The sequence below is a fragment of the Fundulus heteroclitus genome, chromosome 11 (assembly GCF_011125445.2).
Source record: "Fundulus heteroclitus isolate FHET01 chromosome 11, MU-UCD_Fhet_4.1, whole genome shotgun sequence".
NCBI lineage: Eukaryota > Metazoa > Chordata > Actinopteri > Cyprinodontiformes > Fundulidae > Fundulus > Fundulus heteroclitus.
In genome coordinates, this window is record NC_046371.1 from 7,296,756 (window position 1) to 7,323,295 (window position 26,540).

General features: G+C 39.1%; 1 protein-coding gene across 1 annotated transcript in view; it reads right to left on the bottom strand.

The window, feature by feature from the left end:
- LOC105933727 (polypeptide N-acetylgalactosaminyltransferase 10) overlaps positions 1-26,540 on the bottom strand; it is a 75,858-nt gene that overhangs the window by 20,085 nt on the left and 29,233 nt on the right. The window contains exons 4-6 of the mRNA XM_036142799.1: positions 24,739-24,905; positions 4,423-4,608; positions 1,673-1,856 (exon numbers count right to left, since the gene is read on the bottom strand). Coding sequence (XP_035998692.1) covers positions 1,673-1,856; positions 4,423-4,608; positions 24,739-24,905 — 537 coding nt within the window. The remainder of the gene's footprint in view (positions 1-1,672; positions 1,857-4,422; positions 4,609-24,738; positions 24,906-26,540) is intronic.

Genomic DNA, 26,540 nt, shown 5'->3' on the forward strand with positions numbered 1-26,540 from the left:
CAACTGACACAGTCAGAGCAGGGGACGGAAACGGCAACCCTCCAATTGCAGGATGAACTCTAACTCCTGCGCTACATGTCGAACCTTAACAAAGTCCTCCTTGGGATTTTGAGCTATTGGTTTCAAAATTGGGTCATTGTGTATGTAAACCACATGATTCAACAGTTTCTATAAATACCTTTGTTGCGTGCCATGAGGGTTTCTCATTTTTGCCACTTGCAATGCGTGAATACTTCAGAGAAAGACTCTGTTGACGCTGAATTGTTTAACAGAGGAATATTTCAGTCTGGCCGGTATCAACAGTTACAGAACCAGTGCACGAGACCTGGAGGGAATAAAGCTGAATTGCAGAAGGGTTCTCAGTTGATCTTGAGGCACAAACTATTTTATAGACATACAAGGAATGCATAGACCACTATTTGTAGCTGTGTTCCTTCTAATACAGCATACAGCTCTGACTATGGCCCATTTCTTCCCTCCACACACACTTTGCCTTGTGTGGCTTCCCCCAGTCTGTAGCTTTAGACTGTTTCTAAATATATTTAGGGAGATATGGAAACATCTGCTCCCTTCAAAATACTATTTGCCTATAGATATTTTTTTTCTCTCAACTGACCAATATTAGCAGATGATGATGATATTTAGTTATACAGTTGATTAATTCATTCCAGTTTTCTCTAAGTTTGCACTGGACCTTTTTTGAAAACTCTGAGTATGAGCTCGTATTAGCAGACTCCACACCTTCAACGGCAATGCCTCTTAGTAGTTGTGATCTTTATGTCTCTCACGTCATCGTTGACGACTTTTGTCAAGCACTTCTTTCCAATATTGCTTGCATTAACCAGTGCCAAACTTTAACTAGTGGCCAGGTGGCCTCGATTTCTACTCCAGAATATTTCAATAAAAAGAAAAAAAGGGAAAAATCTTTCTTGCTCTAGTCAAGTATGATAGACTTCAAACAACAACCGTTGATTCCCCATGGTCAGTGGTGATGTCTTTATATCTTGGCATTGTGCTAACACAAATTTGTACTCTACAGAACAACAAACTGATCAAATCTTTGCTTTTATAGAGTTGGTCACACTGACAAAGAGCATTTCATTCACAGCACCTGGTTACTTCTTTCCTTCCTAAATCATATGGAAGCAGCAGGCCCTGATTAATCATGATAGTATGGAATCAGCTGTATGGTTCATATACAGTTGAGATTATATTTGAATAATATGACAACCTGCCAGTCCATTTGAACATACCTAGATATGCAAAACATTAGAATTTAAAGTGGACACAGTTTATTGTTGACATGTCTGTCTTGAACCACAGCTCTAAAACTGAGCAGATCAAGTAAAAGAAAAAAAAGAAAACAATTATTTTGTATTTTGTATTCTGTATTTGCTGTTATTAAAGTTGGTTTCGGTCAAGTTTTCAGCATCAGCTGGTTTGTTTCCATGTCTTAATAATGTTTCCAGCTTTAAAAAACATGTTGAAGAAAAGTTGAAGTTGTTGTGGTTGAGTCACCTTTTTATACGGACACTTCAAAATGTCAAACTACCGTATTAAGTTAAGTATATTTTAGTATGAGGCTAGTCGAATCGAAACTCAAAGCTGGAGAAGATACTTGATTGTTTAAAGCTAACCTCTGTCATAATTACTGACGTTTGTTGTTACTCACTCAAAAGGCTCAGTAGGGTCATTCCTCTTCATCTCAGGAGGGATGGGGATCCGTTTGTAGTACATTTCCCAATCAAAGGCCCCTCGCATGGCGTCTCCCGCCTGTGTGTCGTACCCGAAGTGGTCGTGATCGATGACATCTATCATGGGACAGACAATGGTCTTCCGGTTCTGGGCAATTCGGTCTATAAAGCACAGAGAGATATGGAACCTAAGGTATTAACGTGAAACAGAAAGTTGTGCGATCTCGATCTAAAGACAATTTATAAATTTGATCATTTAAACAGAGATTTTATTTTGAGTTAGTTTAAATTGATTGCATTTAAATGTTGGTTGCATTTAAGTTTAACTGAATGTAACTGTTTTGTTATCGATTCACATCATGCTGCTTCCTCTTATTAAACTTCATAGGAATGTTTACTTAGTTGTATGTTTTAAAACTTCTACACAGAGATTAGATAGCTTCAATGATGCACAATATGTGATGCTAATAATTACCATGGGTTATTATTAGAGAATGTTCTCAGTGTCTCCATATTTTCTTCCTCATGGTTATTCTTCTGGACCAGTCATTCAGCAGTGCTGTTCCATTGTTTGATCAGATTATTTTGTGCTGCCTTTGGTTTTCTTTCATGAACGTCTTAGCCAGTGTTTCTGAGTTTAGCTTTTTCCAAGAAAAAGTCATTGATTAAGCTTTTGCTGCAAAAAACTCTGTGCTTTTTGTTTTTCTTTCACACTAAATGTATGCTTAGCCATGTTTTCTGTCTTTCCTCTGAACCCCCAGCTAGTTGCAACAAATCAGTGCACATGCCACCAAGCCAAGTTCTACATTATTATTCTCCTGTTAAAGCAAAGTTGTTTCTTTCCTCTGTCACTCCATGCTTACAAAGAGGGCAGGGTTTCTGCGACTTCGCTGATTCTATTCCTTCAGCTGGCCGTTTAGATGTTTTTGTCCTGTAAAATGTGCTAGGATAGAATCTAGTTTGAATTGATGCTATATAAGTAATGTTCACATTACATGGGTTGTCTTAGACACCCGTCCAATCCCTAATAGATTTGTAAACATCTAGAAGGGTGGGTGTTCCAGAGCTGTAAAATGAGTCTAAGTGGGTCGGTATCATCCTGGAAAGCAGAGCTACACAGCTGTCCTAAATAGCAAAAAGGGTAATTGAGAAAGTGAGAATGTGTTTGTGAGCAAATCCAAGTGGAAGGAGCAGAGGCACTCAGCTTCTCAGTGGGGGTGATGTGCCTGTAAACGTGTTTGTATCAATGGTGTGTGACTTCATTGGTTTAACAGTAAAGAAAAAGGAGTTTTGAAGCATGCTTGAGACAGTGGGAGTGAGGATTTATTTTAAAGAAAATCACAACATTTTGTAAATGTATGCACGTTTTTTTTTATGACCTGATATAACCTGGCCAGTCAAACTTTGGTTGCTGACTGCAAAACTCTTGGCTGGTGGAAGCGTATTTCCAATGGCATTGCCATCTTGCATTTATTGTGCCCACTGGCCTGCCAGAGTTGAGCACAATAAGATGGAAAGAAAGAAACTTCCAAGTAATTCAAGCGAGTAGCTTTGAAAGGTGTACATTTGTGGAAAAGGAAAAGGTCTGCTGGTGTCTGTCAACTTTTTTTTTTTCAGGAGTCCACAGTCAATACCATCAAAGCCATCTACCAGGACCTTTTAGAGCATTTCATGCTTCCCTCTGCTGACAAGCTTTATGGTGATGCTGATTTCACTTTCCAGCAGGACCTGGCCCTTGTCCTGGCCCCTATCCGCAACATGGATACAGCATTTTGTGCAAGAGGAGCCCCAACCAAGTAACAAGAGCAAAGAAATGAACCACTTTTCAGAAGCTTAAAATAACCATTTTTATTAATTGTATGCAATATTTAGATTTTCTTAAACTGTGCAGTTTAGGTTTTCATTAACTTTAGGCAGCAGTCATCAAAATTACAAGACATATAATGAATTAATGACAAAGGTCTTTGCATTTATCACGACATTCCGGTTTTAGGAGCTTTACTTGTTCATTTGAATGTTAAAAAAACTGGCCACTATTAGGGTTTTTCTACCAAAGCTGATTTATTGTTTTGTGTAAATTAACATAGTCAGTTTAGTTACAAAAATATTATTATTTGTCCACAGACTTGTCCAGGGTGTGCTCTGGTATTGTCCAGTGACTGCCAGAGATAGCCACCAGCTTTTAAGGATGGTATAGAGTATGTATGGATATGATTTAACTTGAACCTTTCGGTGAAAAAATGCCTGGTTGAGTTTTTTTGCAGTTCACATATAGACCAAAACAACTACTTTCTCACTGCTTAATTCCAAAACCTCACTGTTAACCTGTCCCAAATTGTTAAACACAAGCCATATTTAAAATAAATAACATCATTTGTGTGCTTTTGATTTCTCTTGAATGATTCGAGGCATTTATTTTATTCTTAAAATGTCCAAAAATAACGTAATAATGTCAAATAGTTATTGAAAACAAAGATATTGGGTGTGTTTAATGCTACGATTAGTTTAGCATGACAAAAGAAATGACTTAAGTTAGGGCTGAATAAGCTAGTTTAAATCATTATTATTTTGATTTAATTTTAGGAAATATTTCTATTTTCTATGTTCTTTAATGGTGTTTAACAAGGACGTGTTTAAAGAATACATGTCTCAAAGCGGAAGTTCTTATACTCCTTTGCAGATGAGAGGCTGAAAAACTAGGCAGTGAATCCCCACGTGTTTCCCTCACCCAACAGAGGAGGCAGCCAGTTGACGTTGGCCTCGCAGTGAGAGTCCAGGAAGGTGATGACCTCCCCTTTAGCGGCGGTGGCTCCCAGCAGCCGAGTCCTGATCAGACCCTCCCTCTTTTTAGTCCTCAGGATGCGAACCTTGGGGATTCTCATCAGGTAATCCTCCAGGGCCACCTTAAGGTGCTCTGCACAGAAAAATAGAGAGTGACATGAAGGGATGTAGTACTTCTTTCCATGTTTCTTCTTTCAGTAATTGCTTTGAAAAAAAATATTTTACACACTCATTACTTGCACTCAGCTGTGCCCCTTCATTCCCATTACAAACCAGAACACCCCCCTCATTACTGCACACAAGGCCCCGATCTGCCGGTCCACCTGGGCTAAATATATTGGTAAGATTTTAATTCAATCATTGATTTTTTAGTCATCACGCAAAGTATGCAATATTTTTTTACGTCTTTCAATCTATCTGTTTGTGTGTTTGTGTGTGTGTGTGTGTGTGTGTGTGTGTGTGTGTGTGTGTGTGTGTGTGTGTGTGTGTATATATATATATATATATATATATATATATATATATATATATATATATATATATGTATATTATTTATTTATTTATTTTTTTATTTCTTCCTTCTTTCGATTGAATGCTGAAGGATGATGAGAACGTTCGCTCCTGGAGCTCTCAGTGGTTTAAAGCAGTCAAAACATGACATATGACTTTGACAGCTTCTTTACAAACAGCCACAATGCCGCCTGTCTAACAGACTGAGAAAAGCTGAAATGTTGACCTTTTCAATTTATCTGTCAGAAACTTTTATTTGCCTTCCTGGAAAGTGCAGAGCTATCTGTGCTGCCTTTCTTCACTGCACAGCGTGAATCAGAAATATGCTCTAACCTGCAGCAAAACATCAGGAAATTTAACAGTGGTACCTGTAAAACCACAGACTGTGTTGACATTGATTGGATGGCTTTGAGAAACATGGCGATAGGTAGATTGATGGACAGATGGATGAGTGAGGAAAGATGGATGGATAGTAGGAATTGCTTGTTGGATGGATGAATGAACTGATGGGTGGACGATTTCAAGATATAATCATATTTCTATGTATTTTTAGACTTTTTTATTGTCCAGCCTTAATACCATAGATTTGTATGTATTGCATATTTTGTCTTATTTTGCTAAACATTTAAATCTGAATGGATTGATTGGACTGCACTGGACTGACATTGGTTGTGATCAGACCTGAATGGAAACAACTTCAGATTCAGTTTCACAAACATCTGCCACTTTCTTTGACCTAATCCTTTCAATCTGAACACATACTGTGTTTTGAAAAGTCATCTTTTTTTTTGTAACAAAAAAAAACCTGGTTATCAGTCCATCCAAAACTAATCCCAAATCAAATCCTTTCATCCTTTAGTTCAAGGTACAGTTTTTTTCTCCCTTTTGCAGATTCCATCTGAACCCACTGAAGGTCAACTCTGTTTACTGAGGGCACCTTTTTTTTTTTATTTTCTTCAACATCTGACCCGCGAAAAACTGAAATTTGACTTTCCAGCGAGGAAAGAAGGTCTCCCAGAGGTCAGCTGCATACGCCGAAGAAAACTGTCCTCTGCGTGTGCTCCCACACACCCATTAAAATCGAGCCATTACATGGAGGGCTGTGTTCCTTCATGAACGCTACGCCTTACAAAGCGAGGGTTACATCATCCCTGTAGCGACAGACGATGAGGAAAAAAATTAATCAGGGCACATTTGGCCCTTGTGTGAAAAGGCTCTGTTCATTGAGAGGTGAGAGAATACGATCAGAGCATTTAATTATGATTGGTTAATTTCCCTGAATAAATTGGAATACTGCTCATACTGTTTACCGAATGCAAGGAGGCCATTAATCAATGTAATGAGAGTGAGCTAATGTCGGCAAACACATTAGTCTTTATTAAAACGTGCAGGGGAGGAAACAGGAGGGCTGAGGATGCTGAGGTCACTTGAGAGCTTTGAGAAATTTTGGAATCACTCAAAAGGTATCAGATTTTAAAAGCAGTTTGGATGTGCTGTAACTTTCTGAATTTCCAGCATTGATTTTCATTTCTTCTTTATCTCAAATTTGAATTTCAATAAAGTTGCTTTTTTTTTTTTTTGCTAAAGATGGGTTTGATGTCAGTCACTGTGTTGCTTTTGTTGATCTCCTCCCATGTTGACAGTCAGGCATGTCTAATTTTAAGAAAGCATCCCTAATACATAGATCTTGAGCTATTATGCAATAATACATGTATGTAAATGTAAAATGCACGATCATTAGACATCATGCCTTGACTTAAAAAAAATCTGACAACTCACTTAGAATTTTACAATATGTTTTAATTCACAGCCCTAAATGTGATCATGCAAATGTTCAGGAGAAAGCCCTCTGGCCACAGCTAGCCTGAGGCAATTCACCAATATTCTGTTAGATTTAGATCCAACGTGGTATGTGGTGGATTCTGGCCCAAAAACCAAAGCTTCATATTTATTCTCCCAAAATATTCCCTCGTCCTTGAGAACTCTATTACTCTCCCTTTTAATTTCCTCCCGACCCCGAGCTCATTATTCATTTGATGACTTGGGTTTTGGACCAGTGTTAAATTCCCACATCCCGGTGCATTTTTGGATGTTTGTCCAATGGCATGTCAGCTGTCACAATGTGGAGTCAAACAGCAGGAGGCTGAACATGTTTTTCCAAGGCTGCTCTGTTTTATCCTTTTTTAGAAGTCAAAGTCTATCTGCTACGGGACGCGCTGGATTAGGAAAGACAAAATTCAAGTGTACCAGCAGCAAAGTGAAAAGCACATGGAACATGCAGATTCCCACAAGGGAAAATAATTAAAACGAATAAGAGCCTGGGCAGTAAGAGGACAATGGCAATGTAGAAGAAGCACAAATGGCTCCTGCATCTGTGATGATGCTCCTTTGTGCATCTAGGATGTAGTAGTCTATCACAGAAGCATGGGGTGAGAGACATTGTCTAAAAGTGATGTTATTTTTTGCCAGAGTTCTTCTTCTTCTGTGTCTCACGAGCTGTATTGGGTCAAGGGGGCATCCAAAGGCACAGCTGGCCTTTCTGATGAGCTTTTCTAACTGCTTCTTATCCGCTTCAGATAAGATGCTGTTCCAACAAACTACACCCTTGAAGATGGGTCAACACAGAGACAAAAAAGGTCTTTAGGAGTCCTCCCTTCACTCCAAATAACCACCATAAAGCTGCAGTAAGTAACTTTTCTATAAATGTATTTTTTACATAATTATTTAAAACTGACTCTGTCCTGAAAGTAAAATATAATATAGATAATGTGTGGGGGGAAAAAAATTAAGCTTTTCTGGCTCCTCCCAATGCTCCTACTACCATTTGCTGAAATACAACACTCCCAGTTAGCAACAAGCAATCAGATCCAGGATGAATGTCTAGCTCTGATTGGCTGTTAGCAGTGTCAATCACAGTTGTGTATGCACTGCTCACCCCCCCCCCCTCCCCCACACAGGGCGGCCATCATCCAAGCTCTAGACTGCCAGTGGGCTGCCGCTGTGTGGAGAAATGGTTTAGAAACAGCCTGGTTTACATGTATAGTTACAACAAACGAATGCATATTTCAGAAATCCAATACGTAACAGTTAATGATACGGCTTTTTCTCACAAATATTAAGCTGGACACAGCTTTGACACACAAAAATCAATCTGATATGGTGGAGATCACGTTTTCATATAAACCAGAAAAAGTCAGCGAGCTATAATCCGTAGCACAAAAGACCAAAGGAGATATGCTGTATCCTGATGCATCTCAATAATTCAGACAGAAAAAGAAAAGTTGAGTACGTCCTCTGAAGGGTTCTTCTTTGTTGAAACGGTTTGTCTCTTCTCTGGGAGACTTCCTCAGTCTAAGGAGTTCTATGTAAAAAAAAAAAAACGTATAAGCAGTACTTTCGCATGGTGAATCGATAAATTTGACAGTGACAATCAAAACTGGTTGCTCACATGCAAGAGCGGACCATCTGCCTAACAACGTTAGTGCTCTGCTGGCCTTTTTCTTGTTCCCAGCAGACTGAGTCATACTCACAGTAACAGCATTGTAAGAGGGGGGCAATTGGACGGGTTTCTTTTCACAAAAATTAAATCTTTTTTCAGGGATGAACATCTTCATCCCTGAAACGGTGACCGCTGGCCTGCAGATGAGTGTAAACCACTGAATCTTGGACTGGTGATGTTGCTCTTCTGTGGTGAAGGTAGCACAGAAGGGATTGCCTATAAGGCTGAGTTTATCTGCAACTCCTCAATCTGAAGAAATCTCTTGGAGAAGAGACAAAATGTTCAAACAAAGAGGACCTGTCGAGAAGACCTACTCAATTTGTTTTGGAGTTATGTTGTGGTTATTTGATTGGTTTTCATCGTCCAGAATCTTTTGTCCCAGAATCTGGAAGATTTTATTGCATCTGCTTTGTCTTAAACATGATGCCCAAAAGCCCTGTGACCACTGGGAGCCACCAAGCTATTGGTTTATTCCCCAAAAAAGTATATTATTTTTACATAGCAATCCAACGCATACCTTTTTGTTTCAATCTAGTTGAGTTTGTTTGTAGAGTTTCATAAGAAAACTTGCAGTTATTTTGCGAGAAACAAATTCTAAACCATCACCCGAGGTCTAGGTCATGGAGCACGTTGTGTCTATCAGCAGATAGGACGGGGGAGAGTCACTGTCAGCAGAATAACATATTTTCAGCACAACTAAAAAAAGCAAAAGTATAACAAAGGGGAAAAAAATACACTGCATAAAGGCAAGGCATGGATTTTTCGGGTTATAAGGTACCAAAATCTGGGAATAATTTCACAACTTTTTTTTTTTTTTTGCTCAGAAACCAGAGGGGAGCTCACCACTTCGGGTCGTGGCCTGACCAGCCGCACAAACAATAATGGGGTAGTAAATTTTCTTTAAATGAAGCTTAAAACCACATTGGTCAATAAATATATCACTGGAGCTACAGTATATGCGGTTCATATATTTTTTTTCTGACAGTAAACTTGACATACTGTTTTATGCTCTCCAGGAAGACGTCTGAATCCATCACACATACACACACACACACACACACACACACACACACACACACACACACACCTTCCCATTGATGGCTCTACATCTCTAAATGGCAACTCTCAATTAACTGCCTTTGTCCTCCGTCGTTTGTCTCGCGCTTCATATCTGCCGTCTCTCCGTCACACTTCGCTGAGCACCATTACCTCATTATCTCCCTTCGTTCTCTGTCAGCAGCAGAAACGCACACACCGACCGGAATGAATAAACATGTCGAACTTTGTTCAGTGTTTCTGCACTGCTGCCTCACTCCCTCTCTCCTTTTCCCTTCGCCTGTCTCACAAATCAGTCCATATCTCCCCCATCGCCAAGGCTTCCTCTCCCTGCCGCTCCATCATTCTGATGGTGATGCTGCATGTGTTGATAAGAGGCTTCAAAGTAGCTCGGCAGTGCTGACAGCAGCCCTCTCAGGCAGCCAGAGGAGCTAAATTATTTAGAACAAAGTCCTGAAACTTAAATACAGTTCTTATTCAATGAAAGTATGGGGTCTGATGTAAACTGGTCAAAAAGCCATTATTAGAATAGATTTTTCTCTCCAGAATTAACTTCCTCTCAAGAACAACCATGAGGCCACCAGCCTAAAAGTGTTTTCATATCCCTTTTTTTGGCAAAACATTTCTTACCCATTAAAAGATGAAGTACAAAAACACCCCTGAAGGTGTTTTGTGGTATATGGCACCAAAACGTTTCATCAGATCTTTAACTTCCAGGATGTTGCAAGGTCAGGCCGACATGGATCAGATTTCTTTGAATAGCTCATCTCACAGATGCTTGATTGGATTGAGATCGGGGGAATTTGGAGGCCAAGTCACCACTTCAAACTCCTTGTTGTACTCCTTAACTAATTAGCTATTTCTGCATCATAACAGGGAACATAATCTTGCTGAAAAAATTCACAGCCATCAGTGAATACTGTTCGCTTCATACATGGTCTGCAACAATACTTCAGCAAAGTAACATCCATCTAAATGTAAAGCTCCAAGGTTTCCAGAGAATGGTCCTATGCGCTCTCCAGATCAGTGGCACACAAAGTTTGCCTCCTATTTGATGTAAAATAAAATGTTGTTCCCCAGACCAGAGCACATTCTTTCATTGCTCCATGGTCAAGTTGAGGCTGGTCTGTTTTTATACTGTACCAGACACTACAAAGTGCCTTGTGTTTTAACATCCTGCATCAACTTCCAGCCTTTGAGCTTCATTTGTGTAAGACAATCTTGGCAACCCTATCGCCAGTTACCACTGTTCCTTCCATGGATCAGGTTTATTGAAAACATCACAAAAGCAACTGCTTTGGGGATCCCCTGATCCAGTCTTCCAGCAATCACAATGTGATTTATCAAACTCACCTGTATCAAACTCACTGAAATCTTAACATTTGCCAATTTTTCCTGCCTCCACACATCAACTTTGAAGACAAAACGCTCACTTTCTTTCTGATATAACCCACCCACCATAACAAGTAGGTGTCAACACGAAGAATTGGTTATTCCACTTACTTTCAACAATCATATCATAAAGTTCTGTTTTACAGAACAAGCAGAACAAGCAGCGTGCAAGGGGGTCATGTGGGGCGTATGTAACCCTGGGAGGAGAGGATCCTGTTTCAGCAAAGTAGTTTTGTATCTAGTCTGAATGTTGTCACTGTGGTTGGGCATTACATGAATTATAAAAACAGTGAGTACCAAAAGGTCTACATATACACAAGACAAACAGAAATTACCCATAAAAATCATTAGAAACAAATCTTGATTCATAAAGTGGCATTTCTAAATTTCAAACTGATGAATAAATACAGCAACTCAGGGGACATTTTTTTTCAGAAATGGCAAACGTGTCAGAGCTCCGACCCCATTAGTGTCATTCATATCTTGAATTGCGGCCTGAGAAGAAAAGCTTTGTTCAGGAAAAGCCTTTTTTTTCCTCTTGATGTGGTCATTCCTCCTGACTGATTGAATTTCGGCATGAAAAGGTAGCGGGTAATTTCCTCAACGCAACATTCATCGCCTTCACTGTCCTCCTACAGTTGTTTTACTATTGATTTGATGGATTTATTTCATTCATTAACAAATACAATAAACATATGTTAAAAAATGGAACAAATGAATGAAAATTGTAAAATAACACTGTATGCAAATGGGAGGTTAAAATATCCACAGTGTAATAAAAATCTGCTCCTGATATTTCTGTACACATAGCGGCAGACCTCCCACAAAGAGCTCTACAGTGGTTTCAGACTAAAGGCAGCACAGGTTCCTGCTGGGAGCCATTCTGAGTCCCCACCAAACTGCCTTTACATCCAGACTGGAAATATATCAAAAGTTCCTTTGCATACATCAGTCCCGCACTCCTATTTGAAATGAAGTATTGCAGCCATTTGCTCAACTGATCCCATCGGAAAGCAGAAAGTGGGAAAGTAATTGGACAATCAATCTGCCGATGGCAGGTTTCCATCACGCAGGAGCTGATAGTGCAGCGTGCCGGTGCTGTCCTGCTGAATAAATATGGGCTTTGTTTCTGGCTCTGATTACATGACACATCTTTTTTCACTCCTGAATGAACATTCGGTGTGATTGACAAATGCGACAGCAGTATTTACACTTGAGTCAAAGGAAGTACCAGGAGAAGGAGTTCTTTTTTTAGGCTGTGGGCAAACACGAGCATATCTTTGTCCAAAAGGAGACAAAGCAGCAGCCTTAAATACTTGGCATAGTTAACAAGGACATACGATGAATGTGCTTTAAAATACATTTTTAGTTTCCTTAACAGACTGCAAACTCAGAACATGCATAATTAATCAATTAGTCAATTAAAATGGACCTGTATAGTTGCTGTGTATGTGATTTAGGTAAACAAACTCAGATTTGGGAAGTTATGATTGGCAGTGAACCAGAAAATTGTACTATTACACTTTCACCTATGTATTTTAATTGTCTCTTTTACAAAATTGTCCTGAGGGGATGAAGTATGATTTATTTTATTTTTTTTTCTGGTCATGGCATTCCAGACACACCTATGGAGAAGGTGGTTGCCTAAATGTGATAGGGCAGCTTTTTCTCTAAAAAAAGATGGTTAAGATTATCTTCATTGTGTGATTAACTTTATGCAAAGTAAACATATGTAAAGGTGTGTTTATATAGCACATTGCAAGATAATCACAAATTGCGTCACAATAAACCAGCCCAAGAGCCAGTATTTGTGATACAATCAAAAAAGAGAAATTAACAAAAAAGCAGAATCTAGTAGACTGGGATCATTTAACCTTGATTATAAAGATAATACAGTTTATTTTTAGAAGTAACATGGTGTTTAGTCCAGACAAACCTATTAGCTACAGACGGACAGTTCTTCAAAACTGAGGTCATTTTCTATTGCTTTCAGTAATGAGATGTAATTTAATTGTGACAGCTTGTTCAGTCTTAGAACGTTAGAAATATTAATGCCCAACAATGAAATAGTAGAAAACCTATTTACTTGGGTTACTGTGTCTGGAAAAAAGGGATTTGTGTTTTTTAGAGATAACACCACATCATTAGCAAATATATTTATTTTTTATAGATTGTATTAGTTATTTTAGGGTCATGAATTGTTTTTGGAACGAAATGCAAATCCATATATGTTATTCCAGGTAATTCTGCATAAAGAAGAATTGGAGTAAGTGCATGCACAATCTTAAGATTCCTGAGCCTGACATATATTTTTTTATCATATTGTGCAGTATTGATTTTGTTGACTAAAACTGTAATGGAAATATTTTTCCGTGGCTTCATTTTCCATACAAAGATTGGATGTAAACTAAAAAACACATTTAGAATGGTGAGGACTGTGAATAAAAGAACTGTGACTAAATTGGTTGACACTTCATTGAAAGAATAAAAAAGAAAAACATAATTGGTGGGGAAAAAAATACTCCATCAATTGTCTATATTTGCCAGCGTTGTGGGGGCAGTCTGTATTAAAAAGACTGAACCTAAATTAAAATGTCCAATTAAAATGATTATTGACTTTGTTGTCATTAGGTGAGGCAAGTTTATTGTATAGAACATTTCAGTACAAGGGAAATGCAAAGTGCTTAACATGATTAAACAGAATACAAGCACGTAAAAGAACGGTTGGAACACAATGTAGGGAAATTTAAACAAAAAACTTAGCAAATAAAAAACTAAAAGCAAATATTAATGATTCTGACTACAAACTTAAACTAATGATGTTTCAGTAAAACAGTTTAGTTTAGTAAACTAATTTAACCAGATAAGTGGAGCATAGGATCTAACTGCTGTTTGTTTCTGGTTCTGCAGAGCAGGCTGGAGCCAGAAGACCTGAGTGGTCTGGAGGGTTGATACACTGATAACAAATCTTTGATACATTTAGATGCTAAGCCATTCAGTGATTTATAGACTAACAGAAGTATTTTAAAGTCTATACTCTGAGATACAGGGAGTTAGTGGAAGGACTTCAGAACTGGGCGGATGTTTTCTACTTTCTTAGTCTTAGTGAGGATGCGGGCAGCGAGGTCTGGATCAGCTGCAGCTACGTAATTGACTTTTTAGGCAGACCTGTAAAGACACCATTGCAGTGATCAGTTTAACTAAGAATAAATGCCTGGACGAGTTTTTCAAGTTCCTGCCGGGACATTAGTCCTTTAATCCTGGAAATATTCTTCAGGTGAAAGAAGGCTAATTTAGTAACCCTCTTTGTGTGCCTCTGAAGGTTCAGGTCTGAGTCCATCACAACACCGAGATTTTGGCTCTGATCTGTGGTTTCTAGCTGTAGTAACTGAAACTGTGTGCTAACTCTTGATCGATCCTCCTTTGGACCAAAAATGATTACTTTGGTTTTGTTCTTATTCAGCTGAAGAAAATTATGGCACATGTATTGATTTGTTTTATGCATCTAGCCAACACTCTAATAGGTTGTAATGCATTGGTTCTATCGATTAATAGACCCAATGCACAGCAACAGTTATGTGGCTCACCTCAGCAAACTGCAATGAACAAGACAGACGTTTAATATTTATACAATTCTGGAACAAACAAACCCTTTTAGTAGGAACCCCAGAAAATTGTGTATATCCTGTACACAAACAAACAATTCCTGTTCAATTTCTCAAAGAAAAAATTTAATTGATTTGCTTCTGTCTTAACCATTGAAGAAATCTTCCATGGAATCAGAAATAGACAGAAAACAGATTTACTATTTCAATAAAAACACCAGTATTGCTGAACAAGCAGCCCTGAATTTGCTTGAAAAGTTTCTACACAGGAGGGATTCTCTGTTCTCTGAGTGTCCATGTGTCGCTGAATGTGTCATTGTTGTTCTAAGAGAAAGAATGAGAAATATTTCTTGCGCACATCCAACTTTCTTTTGTTTTTTCTTTGCAGTGTTATTATTTTTTCCAGCTCTCCACCTTCGTTTAGAGAAATTGTGACTTGATCCAACACAATGGCAACCAGAATCCTTGGCAGCTACACTCAACGTCTCCGCTTTGAATCCCTGCTGTGACTCGGCCAGGGGAGATGAATGAATATTACTTTTCCCTGCATCATTAAATCCTGAGCAAAGTTTTCTGCCTTGACTTGATCTAATGTGCAAGCAGAGTCGCAGGTGGTCCAGCTGGCAGGCTGCCAGGTGTAAGGGTTTCACGGGGCAAGATTCTCACCTGCTGCTGTAGCTATACAGGTTTTTTTCTTCTTTTTTTATGAATTCATTAACAAGCTGAAAAATTACCTTGTGAATATTCATGTGTGGCAAAACGCTGCATGTGGAGTTGCAAGTAAATATCCTCCATTGAGGAAAACATAGTTGAATAAGACCAATTAAGACTAAGGCAGTAGTCGAAACAGGAGGGAAAGGGGTACATTGCAATCTCCCAACAGCATGGCTTAACTTCAGGTCCCTTTTTGTAAAAAGAAAAGGTGTCAAAGTCTGTCTGCAACCCTATGTGACATTAAAGAGGTGTACCAACCATAGCAACCAAATAATGTTCAGAGACTTTGGGTGAAACTTTGTTTTTTGTGAAACCAGTGGCCTTTGTCGACGTCGTCAGACAGGGAACAGGCAGAGAGAAATGAGGGGAGACATGCAACAAAAGTCCTGAGGTTGGGAAGTTGAATGCTGAATGCCTGTGGCAAGGATCATAGCCTCCATATACAGATATACACTATTTTTGGGCAAACCTTGTCTACTGCTGTCACCCTGCCGTCTGAGGATTGTGTTCAGATCAACGGTTCTGTTCAAATTAATTCTCAAAGTCTGCCTCAAGTGCAGAAATAAATATTTAAAACCAGGGGTGTCCAGTCTTTTAGAGCTAGTGCCCTGCATGTCTTAGATGGGTCACATATATTTAAAACAGTTGAACTAGTGGCTTAATTGCCTCCTCTGCATTTCTGCAGAGGCCTGGTAATGAACCATTTATTTGAGTCAGAGGTATTAAAACAGAAGGACCTATTAACCCAAGAGGACACAGGCTATTGAGGACTTGACCATCTCTGTTCAAGACCCTTACCTACTCAAAGTCTACCTAGGGGGCCGATATACTGTAAGGTGGAAATAGCTGAAACATGAGGCCCGGATGAGAAATAGCCTGTCACGTTCGGTGTGTTTGTTGATGGGCAGGAGGGAGGAAGCAGCATGGTGAAGTGAATGTTTTTTTTTTTATAAACAGCAAACAAGCTTTAATCGGAGGCACTTTAGCTCGAGTGCGAGCCACCAGAATAGACAGAGACTCTTGGAAAGGTTTTGAAACATTTTCAGAAAGAACTGAGCGAAAGTAGGGTTGCCTCCAATTTGAGTCTGTTTGCTGTTGCGATGACCCGCATAACTGAGAATTTGCATAGGCATGTTATTTAATAAAGAAACAGAAGGCCAAGTTACAGATTTGGTTGGTGAACACAATGATTAAAGCCATGATCGACATAATACTAACTAAGGACATGAAACAAGAAGAAAAGGGCAGAATATACAGACAAATAAACTATATTAAAGAGTTGCAAATACTAACAAGACTGCTTGATCCCCAGGAGCCTTAAAATAACCAGAAACCTGGGGATCATGACACTTTCATTAACTGCCAAGATATATTTGATTTGCAACGATTCTGGGTAATAAGTTAAATTCAATTTAATTTTATTTAAATAGCACCAATTCATGACACATGTCATCTCAAGGCACTTTACAACGTCAAATTCTATCAAATCCTCCAGGTTGGTCAGAAAGTTTCCTCTCTAAGGAAACCCAGGAGGTTGCATCAAGTCTCTCCAAGCAGCATTCACTCCTCCTGAAAGAGCGTAGAGCCACAGTGGACAGTCGTCTGCATTGTTGATGGCTTTGCAGCAATCCCTCATACTGAGCATGTATGAAGCGACAGTGGAGAGGAAAACTCCCCTTTAACAGGGAGGAGAACCTCCAGCAGAACCAGGCTCAGTGTGAACGTGCATCTGCCTCAACTGACTGGGGGTTAAAGAAGACGAGCGGTATCCATTTGGGTGTTGGGTATGTTGCACAATCTGAACTGATTTTCTTCATACCCTTTTCAGACCCAACAACAGTCTACATAGCGTAACCAACTGGTTCCACCAATCTAGGTTTTATTTAGTTAACCCAGCTTGTTTCACTCATTTTTAGCCCAGACTTCTACAATACCCGGCCAGTCTGTGCAAAATCCATACAGGACCGGTTAGTGATAGCAGAATATAGCAGGAGATAGAGAGATGCATCAAGGCTTCTTCTGCAGTAAAGAGATTTCACCTTCTATCCATCAAGTGAAGAAACAGTTTCACCACAAGGCAAGGCTCGAGCGCTCCAAGAGTCAGCAGAGGTAGTTGAAAGGTATTTCCTGTATAGCTTCCTTTTGAGATTTTACAGGCATCTCTCACTAACAGTGGTAGCTGGGGCAGAACCAGAAAGTGCTATTCATTCCTACTGGCCTGGGGAAGCTTTGAGGTTAACCAAAGGAGAGGGGTGAGGGGGAGAGGGATTTATTTGGTTTTAGTCTTGGACCTTATCTCTATGACCAAGGACAGACGGAAGGACAGACAGGCAGACAGATGGATCGATAGGGAAAGAAAACAATGGCTTGTACTAACAAGCAAAATGTTTAACTTGTTGCAGTAATGCATGTTCAGTTCGGAATTTTAAGTATTATGAAATTGTTTTGCTCTTTCCAAGAGGTTTGCTTGTCTTTGCCTGCTGTAGAAGTATCTATCTTTACTGATAAAGAAAAGATGAAATCCTCTTTCAGTTTTTTTCCCCCCTCTTATGTGAGGAGTTAGAACAACTTTCACTGCCCTGTCTGGCCATAAAGCCGTGAAATGACTTGAGCTCCACCAGCAGAATTCATCGCTCATGTTCAAAAGCAAATGCTAAGCTGCATGCATCAATTTTTTTATTTTTTTTCAACTCAGTAGAGAGAGGACTGGGAATCACTTTATTGCTATGAAGCCAGAAAAGTATATTCTTCTCCCTCCATATCTTTACAGATAATTTGATTTGGGTGTTATGGTTTAAAATCACAGTTTCGTCTTTCAAAGGGTGCTAAAAAAAAAGTAAAGGAGAACAAGGTTAGCTGCAATTGTTAAAATAGGCAAACCAAGCTAAACCAGGAACAAATAAAAAGTGTTTTAAGCTCTGTCATGCAGCATCACGGCTGAAGTGTTGGCTCTATACTTGAGCTGACTGCTAGCCAGATGTGGAAAAAAGGGTGAGGATACAAAGAGCAAAACATGAGCTGAGAATTAGAGGTAGAGGAGTTGAATCTAAAGCAAACAGTATGTAATCTAGTTTCAGTGTAGAGATGGAGTCCAACCTAAACTTTCAGAGACACAAAAGGACAAACAGACTTAGCCTTTTATCACCTGAAGAACATTTCCAGGATTAAAAGTCAAATGTCCTAGAAGACTTTAAAAAAATGTGCTACACAAATAAACTTGCCTTGCCTTACATCCCAATATAAAGATAGAAGTCATAATAATTGCTGGACTTTAGTTCATTTAAATGTACCTGGCTTTTAAGCATGGTAGATACATTTTCCTTAGAATTGATTTTGGGGGCCATAAGCTTAATGTTTAACTTTTTTGTTTGTTAAAATTCCAGTTTAATGTGTGACAGGGATCATTGTACTGTTGGAAGCCCCCTATTGCCACTCTCTCTGATTTATACTACCCTCCTCAGATTAAAGGAAATTGGTTGAAATGTCCAGAAAAATCCACGGAACCACCAAGGCCAAAGCCTTCCATAAACTGGAAACTAGAGGAACAGCACTGTTAATGTCCACAGAGGAGCAGGTTTAAAATCACCATGGATTTAAGAGGGTAGCAACCAAGAAAAAAGCCATGCTCCAAAACTGACATCTTTGTTTTCATTGTAATTTGCAGCTGCCAATCCAATCCAACAATCCAATTACCTTCTTGAGAAAAGTTTTGTGGACAAGCAAAATGCAGGTTGACCTGTTTGGACACAACAACAAGTATATTTGGAGGACTGAACGTGAGGCTTTAAACCCTAAGGCCACTGTACCAACTGTGGAGCATGATGCTGTGAAGGACTACCACAAAATCATTCAACTTCACTTCCAATCAACAGCTATGTGGTTAAAACTAAGACAAGGGCAATTGGGTGTTCCAACATTAAACTTCTAGAAGGGCATTCCCAATCTTGAACAAAAATTTTAATCTGTGGATCGTTATAAAATTAAACTCTTACAAGATGAGAGGTCTAATATCCAGCCAGAATTATGCCAGAAGCTTGAAGATGGCCACAAGAAGCATGTTGCAGAGGCAAATCTTCCTAGGAGACATATCACAAATCAATATTGGGGTTGTATGCAGATGCTGGATTCATTGCGTATAATTATGAACCTGTGTGGATAAGGGGAAATCCACAATTCCTATTTTAAAAATCCATTTATGTTGAGTGTTTTATAATAATTTAATGGAACATAATGATTCAAATAAATTATCAAAATACAATTAAATGTGTAACAATATGTGCTTCACTACTGTGATGAAGTGCATGTTAAATCTTTCCCCAAACTGTATATTCAGGCTTATTGTCATGATTTGGGTTTTGTCTTGGTTCAGGTTATTCGTTTTATTAGTTAAGTTTCTGCTTTTGGGTTCTTTCTTGTTTTGGCTTTGTTTTAGACGTGTTGTTCTGTTTAGATTAACTGTTATTTACCTGTCACTTTATCAGCTCGGTTTGTTCTCCCCTCAGCAATCAGTCAGCTCCCTTGCCCTGATTAGTTTCACCTGCTCACTTGTAATTAGTCTTCACTCCTGTTCACCTGCTCACTCCCCTACTTATACCTGCCTCTTCCTCCTGAAATCTGCCAGATCAATTCAAACCACTTGATGAGTCTTATCCAGCGTTGTATTACTGATAGCCCTGTTGATACCGACCCGATTGCCTTTTTGACTCTGAGCCAGCCTGATCCCTGAACCTGATTTTCTTGCACTGTATGATTGCTTACCTGTTTTTCTGACCTGGACCTGCCTTGTGATATTCTGAGTTTGCCTTATCCTTGTCTGTACTTCTGCCTATTTTGGACTGCATTTAGTGTACCGGATTTTGGACTGCCCTTTTGATCATTGAGTCTGCCTGTCCCTGTTTTATTATTAAATCCCGTTTTTTGCTGAAAACCTCTCTTGTCTGGCTGAATACTGGGTCCTCTGTCTCTGGTTCGTGGCACTTATGGCTGGTCAGATGAGGCAAATATTTGAAAACTTTGCTCTTCCTTTCAGCAATGAAAAAAACTGTACTATTATGTATTCTTTTTGCTTTGAAAATGGGTATGTTTATCCATTATCCTAGTATAATCTCAATAATTTGAATGTGGTGCTGTTACTTTTCAATAATGTTAGTTTAAAAGGAGGGTCCTAGAAAAGAGAACAACCTAAATTGAGAGGCAGATGGAAAAGGAGTGAGCCAACAAGGGGTATTAGAAAGACACTAGTTATAATCTCTCCAATGCTTTTAAAACTCCTGGGATATGGAGGGAAGAGTAAAGGTTTTGGATCACAGTCTGCCATAAGGTAGACACTCTTTAGAAAATAAAGATGTATTCTTCACTTTCAGATAGTAGCAGGTGATTTCATAGAAACTCTTCTTTCAGGATAAGGCTGAAAGCTTCAATCATGTCATGAGACATGAAGGGTGCTTTCAACCCAGAAACAGAAAAACCTTGAATCCACACAGACATCTCCAATGTGTAAATAGCTGGAAAAAAATAGATCCGTGTTCAGTTGATGCTGAAAGGGGACATATTTCAGTCTCTAAACTAAACCAGCTGTCGGCGGAAACCTTATGTGTTCATTTTTAATAATCTGTGAGCTGAACAGTACTTATTCAAATTGAGGTGGGTACACATGTTTTTTTAAGAATTTATTTACCTAAGTCATTATTACACGTCTTAAAATTCACAATTTTATGTTGTTGAAAGTCTACTTTTTTGTGTCAGTAGGTAACTTTACATCAGAGATGACAAAAAGCATATGTGGGGTTCCCACGGGTCCATCCTGGATCCCCTCCTATTCAATATCTACATGCTCCCTCTAGCTCAGATCTTAAAAAAACAACATCTAAGTACCAAAACTATGCAGATGACATCACCATGTCACCAGGTAACTATGAACCCATTCAAGCACAGGGTATATGCTTAGAAGAAATCAATGCATGGATGTGCCAGCATTTTATTCAATCGAATAAAAACAAAACTGAAGTAATAATTTTTGGACCAGTAGGGGAGAGATCAAATGTTACTACACACCTTCTGTGGCTTCAGCTAGAAACCACTGATCAGGCCTGAAATGTGGGAGTAGTGATGGACTCTGACCTGAACCTCCAAAAGCATCTAAAGACAATTACAAGGACGACTTTCTATCACCTGAAGAACATTTCTAGGATTAAAGGACTAATGTCTTAGCAGTATCTTGAAAAACTCTTCCAGGCATTTATTTTTAGTCAAATTGATTTCTGCAATGGTGTTTTCACAGGTCTGCCTAAAAAGTCAATTACGTAGCTGCAGCTGATCCAGAACACTGCTGCCCGCGTCCTCACTAAGACTAAGAAAGTAGAGAACATCACCCCAGTTCTGAAGTCCTTCCACTAGCTCCGTTGATCTCAGAGGACTTTAAAATATTTCTGTTAGTCTATAAATCACTGAATGGCTTAGCACCTAAATTTATCACAGACTTGTTATCAGTGCATCAACCCTCCAGACCACTCAGGTCTTCTGGCTCCAGCCTGCTCTGCAGAACCAGAACCAGAACCAGATCTGGAGAAGCAGCATCTAGCTCCTTTGCTCCACTTATCTGGAACAAACTTCCAGAAAACTGTAAAAGTGCTGAAAGCCTGAGTTCTTTTAAATCAAGATTAAAAACACATTTGTTTAGGATTGCCTTTGACTGTTCTAGTTAAACTGTTTTACTGAAACATCATTAGTTCAAGTTTGTAGTACAACTGTTTTTAATATTTGCTTGTAGTTTCCATTTTCCCATGTTTACTTTATTAATTTTTTCTACATTTTATTCTAACTTGCTTTTATTCTCTTTTTATTTCCCTATATTTGAATCATGTAAAGCACTTTGGATTGCCTTTGTACTGAACGTATATATATTATATTCCAGGGGAATCGCCATATCTATTGGTTGCCCCACATGCCCCACTTGGCAATCATTCTGATGTGCTCATGTAACACCAGTGTTTGTGCTCTTTCCCTCTGAGTTTCAGCTTGCTTGCTGCGCACTTCTACTGTTTATGTAACCGGTTAGCTTAGCGGCTAGGTTAGCCGTTAGCCGTTCATTGTATCTTCGCTGCTCTCACTGTAGACTTTGAACATGGCTGAGAGTCGCAAGAAGCGAACCACATTCATGTTTATGAGAAGAACAGGAAGGCTTCAGTAGAAATAAATAAGACAAGAGTGGATTTGGGAGATTCTTTCACGCGACCCCCCTGAAGAGCGGAAGAGCAGGTAAGACAGTAAGACGGCATAATTATTCAAAAAGGGACTTGGGTAAATTTCCTGAAAAATCGCTGACCCCAGTTTTAAGAAGAAAGTTAAGCAAAAGCCTCCTTGACTGGATTTCCCAGTTCATAAAAAGCCATGATTAGGGCAAACAGAACTAAATTGTATTTGTTTTTCAATTCATTTTTTACCCCCAAAGATGTTCCACACAGATTCAGAGTCCCACTAATTGCAGCAGTGTTCGCCAGCATTTTCTGCTCCACTTGGCAGTGGGATGGTTTCGTCTCAAAGCTCTTGATGTGTGTTAACCTCTAAATGAGCCTGAGGCAGTGGAACATCTCATTACAGTCAGCAGGACAGGCAGTAAACATATCTTTCAGTAAGGGACAGTGACGGTAAGCAGTGATTAACAAGGTGTAAAACACTTCATTAAGAGCTGCAAGGAATAATAACTGAGAAAAGCAGCCTTTAATTCAAGCAGGTGGTAATCTTACACACAGGTTTACACTTTGAGGGCACCATATATCACTAGTTTAAGAGGCCACCTTTTTGTTGGTCTTCAGTTAGATTTTTTGAAGTGATGGCTTAAAGCTCAAGAAACAAGATGCCTTGCAAAACTATCCACGCTAAGGATTTCTCACACTCTGCCACGTTAAAACCACAAGTATTAATGTATTTTATTGGAAATAGCTACAGGGAGAAGTGACTCTGCCACACGATATATAAACAAGAATGAACAGCACGTTGGACATATGGTTCAGTTGAGAAATGAATTTTAAATTGTGGCTTAATGTGGGCAGAATGTAAATGTAGTTCTTCAACAATCTGCTGTGCCAAGCTAAAAACACCTTTGTGTCCTCCTTGTTCAGCTGAAAAAAAGTATTCAGCAACGAGGATACCCTTCAAACAGTTCTGTAGAACACAAATCTTCATACCACATTTCATTAAAACTATTGCAAAAGCTGAATGTATATGAACATTATATCAATGAATGAAGTAAAGAAAAAATTAGAGTAAATAAAAGACAAATACTTGGACACCGCAAGTATCGCAAATACCTGAGAACAGCTAATCAACCGAACCCTCGTGATGCTAGATGGGCCTTAATCGTCAGCTGTGTCAACTTCACTCTATCACAAAGACCCGGGACCAAGCACACCTAACCGGATTCCTTGTCCAGAATGAAGGAACCTACTAACAATCCTCAGACCAGTGGTGCTGATTGCTTCATCCTTACAGAGAGCGATCACAATGTTGGACGTGGAGAGACAGGTCAGAGATGCTCAATAGAATCATCCACACCTTGAGACATATCCTCAAGACTGCTATATTGTTCCTGAGACTCTGGTTCTGGAGGTCCTGGAGGTCTGTCACAAGTAACATCTGTATTGTTATCCAAGCCAGAAAAAGATGCTGGCTACTATTTCGACTCTGTTCTGGTGGGATTCCCTGGCCAAGGATGTGAAGGCCAATGTGTTTGCCTGTTCAGTGTGCAACATAGTTAAACCATCAAGACGTCTTCCTGCTGGTTTACTTTGACCGTTGCCCGTCTTCTCTCGACCCTGGTCTCATCTCTCAAGGCTTTTCCTCCACCCAACCTGACAGAGCTTGAGCTATTTTGCATGAAAGACTGGGCAAACATTTTAGTCTCTAGATGTTTAACCCTGGAAAACCCACACTCCAAAAAGATTTGCCATTGCATTGCTTCAAAGGGCGGTTCTAAAAAGTGCCAACTTAAAGGACTTAATACATATGCAGGTAGCCGTTTTTAGATTTTTACTGGAACAAAATAGTGAGAATTATCCACCCATCCATCCAAAGTCTACACGCACTTATCCCTTTAATGACAGATTGCAGGTCCATTACAGGGAAATACAGAAACATAAACGACAAAAAGCTATACACACACTCACGCACTCCTAAGGGCAATTTAGAAAGACCAATTAACATAACAGTCATGTTATTGGACTGTGGGAGGAACTCATGCATGAATAAGAACAACACGCAAAATAATCCAGGTTGTTCTTGCTGCAAGGCAACAGTCCTACCAAATGTGTCACCATGCAGCTCCTTTTGAAAATCACACATTGTTTTCCTTCCACTTCACAATCGCAGTATTTATTAGCTTGTGTCCCCCCCCCCCCCCCCCATAAAATCCCAGTGGTGTACCAGGTAGTGTAAAAGGATGTTAGTTTACATCTTTGTGTTTCAGTTCAATGATCGTGTAAGACTGTACCTTTGTCGCTGAAGTCGTCAACCAGGATGATTTCTGCAATGAGCTCTGGAGGAGAGCGGTTGATCACGCTGTGAACCGTCCTCAGTAGGGAGGACCAGCCCTCGTTATGAAACGGGATAATTATGCTGGTGTTGGGCAGCTTCTCTGCATACAGCGTCTGTTTGCAGCTGCAAACACAAACAAAAGAATACTTACTTTGCTGGTTCTTGAACAATTGTTTTTTTTCCTTCTTTTCCTAACTCTTTTCCCACAAAGGGGCATAACAATTCATTCACATTTCCCCCAACCAACTAGTAACTGTCTTGTTTTTTTGCTCAGCTGGCTCTTCGGCAGATCTTGCGGTCACAAAGGTGATGTATTATTCAGACTTTAAATGGATGTATTTGGCTCGTTCACAGCAGCTCTACTTACTGGGCTGGATTCCAGCTACAATTTTCTCAGAAAACCTTTTTCAACCCATTTCTACAAATTGCTATTTCAGAGACAATAGTGTTTGAATTTCTCCCAGCAAGAAGACAATAGACATAATAAAAAAAAAAAATGGATTAATTCCAAACAATATTCATTAAATCAGCAGATATATTTTGAGACGAGTGGTAATAATTTAGGATTATGTCATGTTTCTGACCACAGCTGACTGTGAAGGTTAGGGTTAATAAATACAGGTCCCCACAAAGACTGCTTATGATCAACAGCTTAACACTGCATATGTTGCCTCTGCATGCATGCAAGATGCTGTATTCAGGGGTGAAAGAAAGATGCAAACCGTGTCAGGGCCAACTTTGTATATCTTATGCAGAACACAGCCACAACATCTCCTCTAAAGTGTCTTGCGTACGTGCAGATGCAGCATGAACAATGTTAAGCTGTTTGTGGGGACCTGTATTTATGACAAATGCCTGTCCTATTTGCCTTAAACCTGTTAAGTCATAAATTATAGTCAAAATTCAAGCCTTACATATCAAAGATAATAGATTACACTGAACTTAATTTTTTCAACTGCGATTGACAAAACTTAAAAGGTAACTCAACTCAACTAATAAACTATATAGATGGATACAGTTCTGTCTACATATCCTGGCTATTATTTCCACAATTTACTGCATTTTGTTTATTATTAATATTAAAGAGAAACACAACCCTTCGTTTGTTTTTTAACCCTCTTATAAGCAGAATTACATACGGACTACATGGACTCATTTTTATCTATTTTTCCCAGGATAAGTTTGTTTTTTAATGTTTTTCTCAAGTTGTTGTCTTGATCTTAGCAAAGAAAATGGAGTTGGGTCATTGTTGAAAAACAGTTGAAACATCACACAAAAGGACAAAACATGATTTATTCAGAATTTATATTGCAAAACTAAAAAGAACACAACAGATGACCTAATCTGGGGGATCTCACTGTGGGGGATCAGCATCTAGTTTAATTAATTTTAAACTTGATAAGAATGGAAGTCATTAAGTGGACCTATCCAAACCTTAAAATTATTCAGTGTTCATACATCAAGCTTACCTGCAATCTATCATCTCTATTACTGCCACTTATATTTCAAGGCAAAAATTACCTGCTAAACAGGCCTACCTCCAGGAGATGGGCCTGTTTTGGCCTCATTTCACATCAAGAATAAAAGGATGCATGCATTAAAGTTGAGGCCTTCTTCCATAAAATGGAATGCATTTTCACCTTTTGAACACAAAATCAGCCAAACCTGGATTTTGAGAAACTGAGGATTTGGGCCCTTATTGAATTAATTGATTCAATTACCAATATGCAACGTGTACTTCTACAAAAATTTTTTGGA